At 44.1% G+C, this 14,092-nt stretch overlaps 1 protein-coding gene across 2 annotated transcripts in view; it reads left to right on the top strand.

Moving 5' to 3' along the window:
• The window catches only part of LOC112219659 (extracellular sulfatase Sulf-2-like), an 89,309-nt gene that overhangs the window by 65,607 nt on the left and 9,610 nt on the right, over positions 1 to 14,092 (top strand). For both annotated transcript variants that reach the window (XM_042295076.1, XM_042295071.1), the window contains 4 exons: positions 2,671 to 2,923; positions 12,009 to 12,248; positions 12,334 to 12,485; positions 12,737 to 12,906. In XM_042295076.1, coding sequence (XP_042151010.1) covers positions 2,749 to 2,923; positions 12,009 to 12,248; positions 12,334 to 12,485; positions 12,737 to 12,906 — 737 coding nt within the window. In that variant the 5' untranslated portion in view covers positions 2,671 to 2,748. The remainder of the gene's footprint in view (positions 1 to 2,670; positions 2,924 to 12,008; positions 12,249 to 12,333; positions 12,486 to 12,736; positions 12,907 to 14,092) is intronic.

Here is a 14,092-nt window from a genome sequence, read left to right as displayed (position 1 = left end):
GAAACAGCAGAGGGAACACCCCCATCCACATCGATGGAACAGTAGTGGAGAGGGTAGCAAGTTTTAAGTTCCTCGGCATACACATCACAGACAAACTGAATTGGTCCACTCACACAGACAGCATCGTGAGGAAGGCGCAGCAGCGCCTCTTCAACCTCAGGAGGCTGAAGAAATTCGGCTTGTCACCAAAAGCACTCACAAACTTCTACAGATGCACAATCGAGAGCATCCTGGCGGGCTGTATCACCGCCTGGTATGGCAACTGCACCGCCCTCAACCGTAAGGCTCTCCAGAGGGTAGTGAGGTCTGCACAACGCATCACCGGGGGCAAACTACCTGCCCTCCAGGACACCTACACCACCCGATGCTTCAGGAAGGCCATAAAGATCATCAAGGACATCAACCACCCGAGCCACTGCCTGTTCACCCCGCTGTCATCCAGAAGGCGAGGTCAGTACAGGTGCATCAAAGCTGGGACCGAGAGACTGAAAAACAGCTTCTATCTCAAGGCCATCAGACTGTTAAACAGCCACCACTAACATTGAGTGGCTACTGCCAACACACTGTCAATGACACTGACTCTACTCCAGCCACTTTAATCATGGGAATTGATGGGAAATGATGTAAATATATCACTAGCCACTTTAAACAATGCTACCTTATATAATGTTACTTACCACTACATTATTCATCTCATATGCATACGTAGATACTGTACTCTATATCATCGACTGCATCCTTATGTAATACATGTATCACTAGCCACTAACTATGCCACTTGGTTTACATACTCATCTCATATGTATATACTGTACTCGATATCATCTACCGTATCTTGCCTATGCTGCTCTGTACTATCACTCATTCATATATCCTTATGTACATATTCTTTATCCCCTTACACTGTGTATAAGACAGTAGTTTTTTTTTGTTGGAATTGTTAGTTAGATTACTTGTTCGTTATTACTGCATTGTCAGAACTAGAAGCACAAGCATTTCGCTACACTCGCATTAACATCTGCTAACCATGTGTATGTGACAAATAAAATTTGATTTGATTTTGATTTGATTTGATTTGATTTGGATAGAGGGAACAACGAATGGAGCCAAATACAGGCAATCCTTGATGAGAACCTGTTTCAGAGTGAGAATGATCTTAGACTGGGGGCGAAGGTTTGCGTTCCAACAGGACAATGACCTCAAGCACACAGAAATAACAACATTGGAATGGCTTCAGAACAAGAGTGTGAAAGTCATTGAGTGGCTCAGCTAAGAGCCCAGACTTGAATCCCATAGAAAGTCAATGGAAAAACTTGAAGATTGCTGTTCACCACCTCTCCTCATCTAACTTAATAGAGTTTGAGAAAATCTTCAAGGAAGAATGAGAGAAAATCCCGAAATCCAGATGTACAAAGCTGAACTACAGACATATCTAGTACGACTCAAAGCTTTAGTCACAGTCAAAGGTGCTTCTACAAAGTATTGAGTCAGGGGTGTGAATACTTGTGAAAATGAGATATTTCTATAATTAATTTTCAAAACATTTGCAAACATTTCTAAACATGTTTTAATTTTGTCATTATGGGGTATTGTGTGTAGATAGGTGAGAGAGAAAAAAAATCGAATCCATTTTGAATTCAGGCTGTAATACAACAAAATATGGAATAAGTAATGGGGTATGAATACTTTCTGAAAGCACTGTATATGTAATTAACAGTTTCCATGACAAACTCTATGGGGGTTTCATTTGTAATAAGTCAGAGGTGTACTTATGTTATCAAGTCAGCATGAAACAAGTATAAATGTAGCAAATTACGCATTAAGCTATCATTTAGAGGAAATTGTACTAACAAAGTTAATAAATCAGATAATTAGAAAATACACCACCAAGTCTACGTTGTCTGGAATCAATCTCATGAGCACTTTGTTATTTGACTGTTCAATACACACTTTTACATTTTTTTATTCTTATTTTCAATGACGGCCTAGGAACAGTGAGTTAACTGCCTTGTTCAGGGGCAGAACGACAGATTTTTTTTACCTTGTCAGCTCTGGGATTTAATCTTGCAACCTTTAGGTTACTTGTCCAACGCTCTAACCACTAGGCTACCTGCCGCCAAATAATCTCTGTCTCCTCATCCAGTCTTTAAACTCTCTCTTCTCCTTCACCTCTGCCCCGCTTCATTCCCCCTGCTCTGTCTGGTTGGTGAGGGAGCGTTGGCCCCGGGCCCCTGGCTCAGACCCGGGCCCATTAGCTCCAGACTGGCAGCCATGTGTTTATAAGCAGAGACTATTACACTGTGGCAATGACACTGCTCTAATGCACCGTTCTAGTGCACCACTCTAATGCACCGCTCTAACGAGGGGAGCCCGAACAGGTCATTGTATGGAAGAGCACCCTGTATGTAATGCCTCTGCTTTTGTGTGTGAGAGAGAGAGAGTATAGTGTGTGAGAGTGTGTGTGAGAGAGATAGTTGAGAGATAAAGAGAGAGGGAGGGAGAGAGAGAGAGTGAGAGAGAGACCAAGAGATACTCCTGATGACCATACATCACAGAGTTTCTCACTTGTCAATATTACATGTTTTGTAATTGTCATAGCATAGCTAGCAGATTGTAGCAATTTGTATGTTACGTAATGTTTCGGTCTGGTCTCATCTCTGTGTCTGTCAGGTGGAGTGAGGGAGCTGCGGCAGCAGCAGTGTGCCCCGTGCTACAGTGAAAAAGAGGTGAAGAACACAGGGTAGAGCCATGGCAGGATGGGGCCTCCTTCTCCTCCTCCTGTGGGTGGTCTCCTTGGCCCAGGGCTTGTCCTTGTTCTCTGGTCAGCGCCACCGCAACCGTCTGCAGAGGGACCGTCAAGCACGCAACAACGTCCGACCCAACATAATCATCATCCTCACCGATGACCAGGACATTGAACTGGGTAAGACACAGCAGGATGTGTGTGTGTGTGTGTGTGTGTGTGCGTGTGCGTGTGCTTGTGCGTGTGCTGTGTGTGTGTGTGTGTGTGTGTGTGTGTGTGTGTGTGTGTGTGTGTGTGTGTGTGTGTGTGTGTGTGTGTGTGTGTGCGTGTGTGTGCGCGTGCGCGTGCGTGTTTTTGTGTGTGTGTGTTTGTGCTTGTGTGTGTGTGAGCATGCATTCTCCATTTGCCCACTCAAAGTCAAGTACCCCATGGCCAACTCCATTATTGCCACGGAGTGAGTGGCCTATGGTATCCATTGTCTGAGTGCCAAACCCTGGCCATCTCCCTACCCGTTTTAGCCTTTAAACTGCATATTGGTCTGGAGTGCCAGTATAATGGCCTCGCTGACACCCCTTGTCCCACTCTGATTGGTGAGAAAACCTCCATTGAAAACCAGGAATTTATGGTTGAGCATCTGTTTCACTAAATAATCGGCATCAGCCTGAAAAGCCTTTAGTACACATGAATTAAAATGGGCGACACATCACAGAAAATATTTACTCTTATAAAATTTCTGCTTCCACTAGTGGAGCCTCTAAGTCCAAAGGCTTGGTTATTTTGATTAAAATGAATTTAACTTTAGTTATTGAAAACACTAGCAAGGACACTTCAGGTGTCACGCCCTGACCATAGAGAGCCTGTTTTTCTCTATGTTGGTTAGGTCGGGGTGTGACTAGGGTGGGTCATGTAGGTAATTATATATCTATGTTGGCCTGGTATGATTCACAATCAGAGGCAGCTGTTTATTATTGTCTCTGATTGGGGATCATATTGTCACGATCGTCGTAAGGAACGGACCAAAATGCAGCGTGGTATGTGTTCTTGATGAAGTTTTTAATTAAAGAAAGCACTGAACACTGAATACAAACTATACAAAACAATAAACGAATAACGACCGTGAAGCTGTAATGAGAACTGTGCTGACACAAGCAACTAACATAGACAATCACCCACAAACAAACAGTGAAACCCAGGCTACCTAACTAATGACACCTGCCTCTGATTGAGAACCATACTAGGCCGAAACATAGAAATCCCAAAATCATAGAAAAACAAACATAGACTGCCCACCCCAACTCACGCCCTGACCATACTAAATAACGACAAAACAAAGGAGATAAAGGTCAGAACGTGACACATATTTTTCCCTTTTGTGCTTTGTGGGATCTTGACTATGGATGGTAGCCTGGTAGCACTATTATTAGCGTCACGTTTCGTTTGAGATTATTGTTTTGCTGTGAGTTTCACTTTATTCATTAAAAAGATGTTGGACCCAGATCACGCTGTGCTTTGGTCCAGTTATTATAACGTTCGTGACACCAACAACGGACCAAGCAGCGTGGCCGGGAGGTAATGGCATCCTGGTCTTTGGACAAGATTAGGGAGAGAACATCCTGGACTTGGGACAACATAGTGGCAGGAGCGAAGAGCCTTCCATGGAAGCAGGCGGAAGCAGCAAAGGAGGGACAGCGACGAAGTCAGGGAGGAAGGCCACAGAAACCCCAATAAAAAAAATTTGGGGAGGCACATGGAGCAGTCGGCGGAGCCGAGGAGTGAACCAGAGCCAGTCTGGGAGAAGAAGGACAATTTGGAGGCGAGAGAAATGGGAGAGTTGTTGAGTTGGTGGAGGATGCACGGATTTGGAATAAAGGAACCTGTTGTCAGCCACCTGAGTCAGCTCCCCGTCCTGAGAAGTGTGTTAAAAGTTCCGGAACAATTGATGCCGGCTATACGCACCAGGTCTCCAATGCACCTTCCCATCCCAGTACGGCTTGTGCCTCCACCCCGCACTCGCCCTGAGGTACGTGTCATCAGCCCGGTACCACCTGTGCCGGGCCCCATGCACCAAGCTTCCGGCAACTGTTCCCAGTCCAGAGCTTCCGGCGACGTTTCACAGTCTGGAGCTTCCTGCGATGGTCCACAGTCCGGAACCTCCAACGATGGTCCACAGTCCGGAACTGCCAACGACGGTCTACAGTCCGGAACCTCCTGAGACGGTCTGCGGTCCGGGGCCTCCAGCAACGGTCTGCGGTCCAGAGCCTCCAGCGACAGTCTGCGGTCCAGAGCCTCCAGCGGGGATTCCCAGTCCAGAGCCTCCTGCGAGGTTTCACAGTCTGGAGCCTCCGGCGACGATCTACGGTCCGGAGTCCCCGGCGACAATCTACGGTCCGGTTCCTCTGATGATGATCCACGGTCCGGAGCCTCCGGCGATGACCCAAGGTCTGGTTCCTCCGGCGACGATCCACTGTCTGGTTCCTCTAACGACGATCCACTGTCCGGAGCATCCGGCGACACGTCCCGCACCAGAGCCGCCCCCGATGGTAGATGCCCACCCGGGCCCTCCCTTATTGGGTCAGGTTTTGCGGTCGGAGTCCGCACCTTTGGGGGGCGGTACTGTCACGCCCTGACCATAGAGAGCCTGTTATTCTCTATGTTGGTTAGGTCGGGGTGTGACTAGGGTGGGTCATGTAGGTAATTATATATCTATGTTGGCCTGGTATAATTCCCAATCAGAGGCAGCTGTTTATCGTTGTCTCTGATTGGGGATCATATTTAGGCAGCCATTTCCCCTTTTGTACTTTGTGGGATTTTGACTATGGATGGTAGCTTGTTAGCACTATTATTAGCTTCACGTTTCATTTAAGATTATTGTTTTGTTCTGCTGTGAGTTTCACTTTATTAATTAAAAAGATGTGGAACTCAGATCATGCTGCGCTTTGGTCCAGTTATTATAATGTAGCACGTCTATATATGGCAAGAAAGTAGCATTTGTGTCTATCTATAAACCCGCTGTTTTTGAGGACAGCTTTTCCCTTGGGCTTACCAAAGAATTGTTAGCACTTTCAGAGTATGAATTGGTTTTAGAGGCAGTGTGGCAGACCAGGAGGTTTGGTCAAGACGTTTACACAGATCAGACACGGACAGAGTATGATTAGCTCGGTTTCAAGGGTGTTTATTAAATAATAAATCAAAAGGATAGGTCTCTCCCACGAGACCCTCTCCGGGATACCGTCTTCTGGGCTCCATGTCTGTCGGGCACACAAACTCCCTCGTCTTAGCCCGGGCACCGTCTCCAACTACACGAAGTCACCTTACTTCCCCCAGTCCTCCCTGTGTGCTGCCCTTCTGGCAGCGTTATGGGGCTTGTACAGCTGGTGAGCAATCAGCCCTTGATTACTCACCAACTCCCCAATCAGACCCAATTAGTCCTGGGCAGAGAGCCCGTCGAGACCTGGCATGTCCAGCCTTGTGATGTATACTCCATCTGTCACCAGGCCTCGACGAGTCTCCCTCTGGTGGCTGACCTGCTGTACGCCACAGCAGATATGATTGCAGTTTTTGATCTCAAGCTTGATAGATCCACACAATCTTTTTCACATGCCCAACAACCAGCACCATTAGCATTGAATGCAATGACGGAAAATCGCAATATCTCTTGATGTGTGGCGAGTTCAGAATCTGGGCATCAAAGATTATACCTGTTTTTCTGCATATCACAAATCATACTCTAGAATTGATTGTTTTCTCTACTTGGGTACTCTAAGTATGTATGTCACGCCAATACAAATATTGCCTGCGACTCTTGTAGGTTATAATCCCCTGCTTACCCAACTGGATGTGAACTTTAAAGTGAATAAAACAAAACATTGGCGTTTTAATACGACCCTTCTTCAAAACAAATTGTTTGTTGCTGAATTTCAAGTAAAAGGTTGAATTCTTAACAAGGACTCTGTAGAGGACCCAAGGTTTACATGGATGGGTACTGAAGGGTTTATCAGAGACTTTACATCATCTTTTGCGTCTCACCTCAATAAAGCCAGGAATCACAGAATTAAGTTATTGGTGACAAAATTAAAATCACTTGAGCAGAACCTGAAAAGGAATTACTCAAATAATGTCAGAAATGATTTGAGGGTGGTTAAACTGGAACTGAATGATTTATTAAGGAGGAGAGCTGAGTTCATCATGCATAGAGTGAGGCGGAACTATTATATTAATGGGAGCAAACTAAGCAGACGTCGAGCCTTAAAACTGAAACAAAATGAATCTTGTACTTCTACAGATTTTTTTCAGCCCCATCTAAAGGCTTAATTTCTGATCAGCAGGATATTAATGCAACATTGCAGTATTTTTACCTGTAGTTATATAAATATTCTATCCAGTCTGAGACAGACAAACGCAAACATATTTTAGATCATCTTGATTTGCCCATATTAGGCCGACCCATCTCATTAGAGGAACTGGAGTCAGTACTGAAAGGTGCTAAAAAGGGTAAATCGCCTGGCCCGGATGCCATTCCATCTGAACTGTTACTACATTCTGCCAAAGAAAGGGAAAGATCACACAGATTGTCGTCTGATATCTTTAATTTGTTCTGACCAAAAATGTTGTTCAAAAGTGTTGACGTTACGGATGGCAAAGTATTTGTGTTAGGATAAGTTCATTCAGATAGAGCAGTCAGGTTTTATGAAAGGTTGAAGCTGACAATGTCCGTCGATGAATGCATGTAATACATGAAACACAACAGCTGGACTGTCTAGGTGATGCAGGTAAGGCGGAGTCAGGCACAGGACACAGAGATTAGTAATATTTGTAACTTTTACTCAAAAACAAAATATTTCAAGAAGGAGAAAATATTCCAGCTCACAAATACAAGACAACTTAACATGAACAAACATGCACAAAACCATGGGGGAACCAGAGGGTTAAATAGGGAACAATAATTATGGAATGGAAACCAGGTGTGTACAATGAAGACAAAACAAATGGAAAATGAAGGCAATTAGAAAACCGGTGACGTCAACCACCGAACTTCGGTTGAAGTCGTGACATGGACACACCGTGTGCTGTGCTGTCTCTAGATGCCAAGAAGACTTTTGACGGGCTTGAATGGTAGTACTTGTGGGCTGTCTTGGAGAAATCTGGTTTGGGAAGGAATTTTACCGATATGGTTTGTGTGTTATATTCTAACCCTGTTGCTATGGTGTCTAGTGATGTCATACACTCAGGTCCATTCCCTATTTTTTGGAGATGTAGACAAGGAGACGGCCTATCCCCAACGTTACTCAGAACCTTTAGCACAACGTCTAACGCAGAATGTAATTGCTTTTCCTATACTGATTAAATCTTCCTCTCATATCACATGCGGATGATATTTTCCTATATATGACAGATATTCAGAATTCAATCTCATCTTTATTATCCATATTTGAAGAATTCAAATTGCTGTCCGTCCGGGTATGAGATAAATTGGACAAAATCAGCATTAATGTTGCTTAATGAAGCAGCCAAGAAAGTTTCCCTTCCCTCAACAATTCCTATAAAAACACAGTTAATTTATTTGGTTATTAGTATACAAACATCTATGCATGGTCTGGTGAAGTATAATTATGAGAACATTTACTAGGATGTTGATCGAGATTTAACCATTTGGGAGAAGTTGCCTGCTTCTTTACAAACTAGGGTGTGTTGCCATGTATTAGATTCCTGAGCATAACGATCCCACTCCCTCCACCAGTAGGCTATTGGGGAATGATTGATAAATCTATACATAAATACCTTTGGAATGGCAAACACACAAAGATTAGGTTCAAGGTGTTAAAACAACAGAAGTGTTATGCTGGACTTGCATTACCAAATTGTTTTATTTACCACCAGTATTTCCAGTTACGCCCACTTAGATCATGGTGTGATCAGTCTCTTGGAGAACTATTGAGGAAGAACGTGTTTCAGCTATTAGATTGCAGGATGTGTTATTTTCTGGAGAATCTAATAAGATATGCATGTTGTATTTTGGTCCTATTATTTCTAATACAATATAGAATTTTAGGAAGGTTGAGAAGTGTGTAGGTGGTAACTGGAAATGGCATCTCCATACACCTCTATGGCATTACAAGGCTATTACTTCCGGTAATAAACATTTTGAGTCTAGAGCCTGGTCTGCAAAAGGGGTCAATAATCTAGGGGATATATTCAACTCTAAGGGTCTCCTTAGTTTTCAGGAACTCCGTCTTTGTTTTGATTTGCCAGGGTCGTCATTCTTTCTAAACTCAGCAAAAAAGAAATGTCCCTTTTTCAGGACCCTGTCTTTCAAAGATAATTAGTCAAAATCCAAATAACTTCACAGATCTTCATTGTAAAAGGTTTAAACACTGTTTCCCAGGCTTGTTCAATGAACCATAAACAATTAATGAACATGCACCTGTGGAACGGTCGTTAAGACACTAACAGACGGTAGGCAATTAAGGTCACAGTTATGAAAATTTAGGACACTAAAGAGGCCTTTCTACGGACTCTGAAAAACACCAAAAGAAAGATGCTCAGGGTCCCTGTTCATCTGTGTGAATGTGCCTTAGGCATGCTGCAAGGATGCATGAGGACTGCAGATGTGGCCAGGGCAATAAATTGCAATTTCCGTACTGTGAGACACCTAAGACAGTGCTACAGGGAGACAGGACAGACAGCTGCCCAGGATCGGTACATCCGTACATCACACCTGCAGGACAGGTACAGGATGGCAACAACAACTGCCCGAGTTACACCAGGAACGCACAATCCCTTCATCAGTGTTCAGATTGTCCGCAATAGGCTGAGAGAGGCTGGACTGAGGGCTTGTAGGCCTGTTGGCCTGTGCCTTGGTGGAAGAGTGGGGTAACATCTCACAGCAGTAAATCTGGTGCAGTCCATGAGGAGGAGATGCACTGCAGTACTTAATGCAGCTGGTGGCCATACCAGATACTGACTGTTAGTTTTGATTTGGACCCCCCCCCCCCTTTGTTCAGGGACATATTATTCAATTTCTGTTAGTCACATGTCTGTGGAACTTGTTCAGTTTATGTCTCAGTTGTTGAATCTTGTAATGTTCATACAAATATTTACACATGTTAAGTTTGCTGAAAGTAAACGCAGTTGACAGTGAGAGGACGTTTCTTTTTTGCTGAGTTTATATCGTAGACTGCGGTCAGCGTTTCCTGCCTATGGGGTTCTATATCTTAGACTGCGGTCAGCATTTTGTGCCAATGGGGTTCTATATCTTAGACTGCGGTCAGCGTTTCGTGCCTATGGGGTTCTATATCGTAGACTGCGGTCATCGTTTCCTGCCTATGGGGTTCTATATCTTAGACTGCGGTCATCGTTTCCTGCCTATGGGGTTCTATATCTTAGACTGCGGTCAGCGCTTCGTGCCTATGGGGTTCTATATCTTAGACTGCGGTCAGCGCTTCGTGCCTATGGGGTTCTATATCTTAGACTGCGGTCAGCGCTTCGTGCCTATGGGGTTCTATATCTTAGACTGCGGTCAGCATTTCCTGCCTATGGGGTTCTATATCTTAGACTGCGGTCAGCATTTCCTGCCTATGGGATCCTATATCTTAGACTGCGGTCAGCATTTCCTGCCTATGGGGTTCTATATCTTAGACTGCGGTCAGCGTTTCCTGCCTATGGGATTCTATATCTCAGACTACAGTCAGCGCGTCGTACCTATGGGGTTCTATATCTTAGACTGCGGTCAGCGTTTCCTGCCTATGGGATTCTATATCTCAGACTACAGTCAGCGCGTCGTACCTATGGGGTTCTATATCTCAGACTACAGTCAGCGTTTCGTACCTATGAGGTTCTATATCTCAGACTACAGTCAGCGCTTCGTACCTATGGGGTTCTATATCTCAGACTACAGTCAGCGTTTCGTACCTATGGGGTTCTATATCTCAGACTACAGTCAGCGCTTCGTACCTATGGGGTTCTATATCTCAGACTGCGGTCAGCGTTTCGTACCTATGGGGTTCTATATCTCAGACTACAGTCAGCGCTTCGTACCTATGGGGTTCTATATCTCAGACTGCGGTCAGTGTTTCCTGCCTATGGGATTCTATATCTCAGACTACAGTCAGCGTTTCGTACCTATGGGGTTCTATATCTCAGACTGAGGTCTGCGCATTGTGAATATGGAGTCCTATGGGGTACAAGTTTGGGAAGGCACCTGGTGATAGAGTAGGTTTTTACATTCCCATCCAGAGGTTCTGTCTGCTATTTACTCTCATCTTCAACTATTAAAGCAGAAAGATCTATCAATGGTTAAAGCATGGGTAAATTATTTGGCTGTCGATGATGAGGCTATTGACTGGGAGAATGTCTGGGAGAATATATTTCATCAAAGTACTCATCAAAGAACCCAAACCATCAATTCTCATTTTAAACGTTGTCATAGATCATACTGGACACCACTTGTTAGATTTCATGCAAAACAGGCTCAAAGCCCATACTGTGACATATGTAACCTCAATACACTTGGCACATACAAACATATGATATGGGATTGTCCTGAAGTTTATAAGTTTTGGAGAAAAGTGTCGTCTATTCTCTCTGACATGGTTGATAAAACTGTACCCCTTGAACCAATTCTGCTGTTGCTTAACGATGATGCAGGTATGCAGCTTAATGAGAACCAGCAAAAGTTTTGGCTGTCTGGGTTGACTGCTGTGAAAAACGTGTTGTTCAGCGCTGGATGCCACCACATTACCTTCATATAAGGAAATGGCTAGCATACTTTCAAAACGTAATTATGTTGGAATGTATCCACTGTCCGTATGAATAAAGACAGTCTTAGCACTTTGGAACATGGAAAGTAGCTGTTTCAGAAATCTCTAAACTGTTGGATATGATGTAGGTGTGTGATGTAAAATGCTTACTTGATAGTGTGTTATTTGCAAATTACTTTGCTGTGTATATTCTAGTGTAGGGCGTGTTTAAAAAATAAATAATAATTATTATTTTTATTTTTATTTATTTTTATATATATATTTTTATATATTATGGGTTGTCCAAGGTTGAGGATAGGGTGGGGCTGCCAGAGGAATAGGTGGTGTGGGATGTTCAACAAAAAAAGGGGGGAAAGTGTAATATTGTATTTTATTTTTATGATTGTATTGCCCTTATGACCCAATAAAAACTGTTCACTCTCTCTCTTCCTCTCTCGCATCCCTCACCCCATCCATCCTTTTGCCTCTCTTCCCCTCAATGTCCTCTTCCCCCTCTCTTTCTCCTCCAGGGTCAATGCAGGCCATGAATAAGACACGGCGTATCATGGAGCAGGGAGGCACCCATTTCTCTAACGCCTTCTCCACCACTCCCATGTGCTGCCCGTCACGCTCCTCCATTCTGACAGGGAAGTACGTTCACAACCACCACACCTTCACCAACAACGAGAACTGTTCCTCACCCTCCTGGCAGGCCCACCATGAGCCTCATACCTTCGCTGTGCACCTTAACAACTCAGGCTACAGGACGGGTGAGTGTGAGCTGTGCACGCACACACACACACACACATTATTGCATAGAGAATCACTTTGTACTTATCAACCCCCATGTCCTAGCGTTATTTGGGAAGTACCTGAATGAGTACAACGGCTCCTATGTGCCCCCTGGCTGGAGGGAGTGGGTAGCGCTGGTGAAGAACTCTCGCTTCTACAACTACACCCTGTGCAGGAACAGCGTGCGGGAGAAGCATGGCAGCCAATATCCAAAGGTTTCATCCTGTTTCAGTTTTCAGTCACACATTGGAGTAACCTACTCAGATCATAATTTAATCATCCAATTTCATGATTATAATACTGTTATAAGACAGTATAGTAAACAGATTATTCTGAATTTAAATATTGTTATAAGGAAGCTGTTATAACAAGCTCCATTTCTCTATTCACATTAATTTTTCCCCTTCTGGGAGGAAGTAATATTACAGTTCAGATCCTCATGGTCAGGTGATTCTTGCTTCCACAGGACTATCTAACAGACATCATCACCAATGACAGCATCAACTACTTCCGCTCGTCCAAGAGGATGTACCCCCACCGACCAGTGATGATGGTCCTGAGCCACGCTGCCCCCCATGGGCCGGAGGACTCAGCACCGCAGTACAGCACTGCCTTCCAGAATGCCTCGCAGCACATGTAAGAGTATATTGTACACACACACACACATACACTCATTTGACAGAAGATGCAGTGTGGTAGTGCACTAAGTGGAGATTTGCCTCAGTAACGATCCTTACAAATTGCATGATTTAGACTGGCATTGTTAAAGAGGTTCATGATAGATATGCATCCATAGATTATGATAACACACTATGGGCCCCGGCCTTTGTCTGCTTGGCACAGTACCCCGAAGATAAGCGCTTTGGCCCTGAATGTTTCTCTTATGCTCTGGAGCTAATGTCATGTCTTCCATTGGCTCTGGGAGAGACATACAGTACCAGTCAAAGGTTTGGACACACCTACTCATTCAAGGGTTTTTCTTTATTTGTACGATTTTGTACATTGTAGAATAATAGTGAAGACATCAAAACTATGAAATAACATATATGGAATCATGCAGTAACAAAATAAGTGTAAAAAAAAATCTAAATATATTTTATATTTTACAGTCTTCAAAGTAGCCGCCATTTGCCTTGACAGCTTTGTGCATTCTTGGAATTCTCTCAACCAGCTTCATGAGTAATGCTTTTCCAACAGTCTTGAAGGAGTTCCCATATATGCTGAGCACTTGTTGGCTGCTTTTCCTTCACTCTGCGGTCCAACTCATCCGAAACCATCAGCAAAGCACCCTTTGGTTGAGGTTGGGTGATTGTGGAGGCCAGGTCATCTGATGCAGCGCTCCATCACTCTCCTTCTGAGTCAAATATCCCTTTCACAGCCTGGAGGTGTGTTGGGTCATTGTCCTGTTGAAAAACAAATGATAGTCCCACTAAGTGCAAACCAGATGGCATGGCGTATTGCTGCAAAATGCTGTGGTAGCCATGCTGGTTAAGTGTGCCTTGAATTCTAAAAATCACTGACAATGTCACCAGCAAAGCACCCTCACACCATCACACCTCCTCCTCCATGCTTTACTGTGGGAACCACACATGCGGAGAGCATCAGTTCTCACAAAGACATGGTGGTTGGAACCATACATTTCTTAATCGGACTCATCAGACTGAAGGACAGATTTCCACCGGTCTAATGTCCATTGCTCGTGTTTCTTGGCCCAAGCAAGTCTCTTCTTATTATTGGTGTTGAGATGTGTCTGTTGCTTGAACTCTGTGAAGCATTTATTTGGGCTGCAATTTCTGAGGCTGGTAACTCTAATGAACCTATC

This window comes from Oncorhynchus tshawytscha, linkage group LG02, assembly GCF_018296145.1.
Source record: "Oncorhynchus tshawytscha isolate Ot180627B linkage group LG02, Otsh_v2.0, whole genome shotgun sequence".
NCBI lineage: Eukaryota > Metazoa > Chordata > Actinopteri > Salmoniformes > Salmonidae > Oncorhynchus > Oncorhynchus tshawytscha.
Note: the sequence above shows the minus strand (reverse complement) of the source record. Positions and strands in the feature narration are given on the sequence as shown.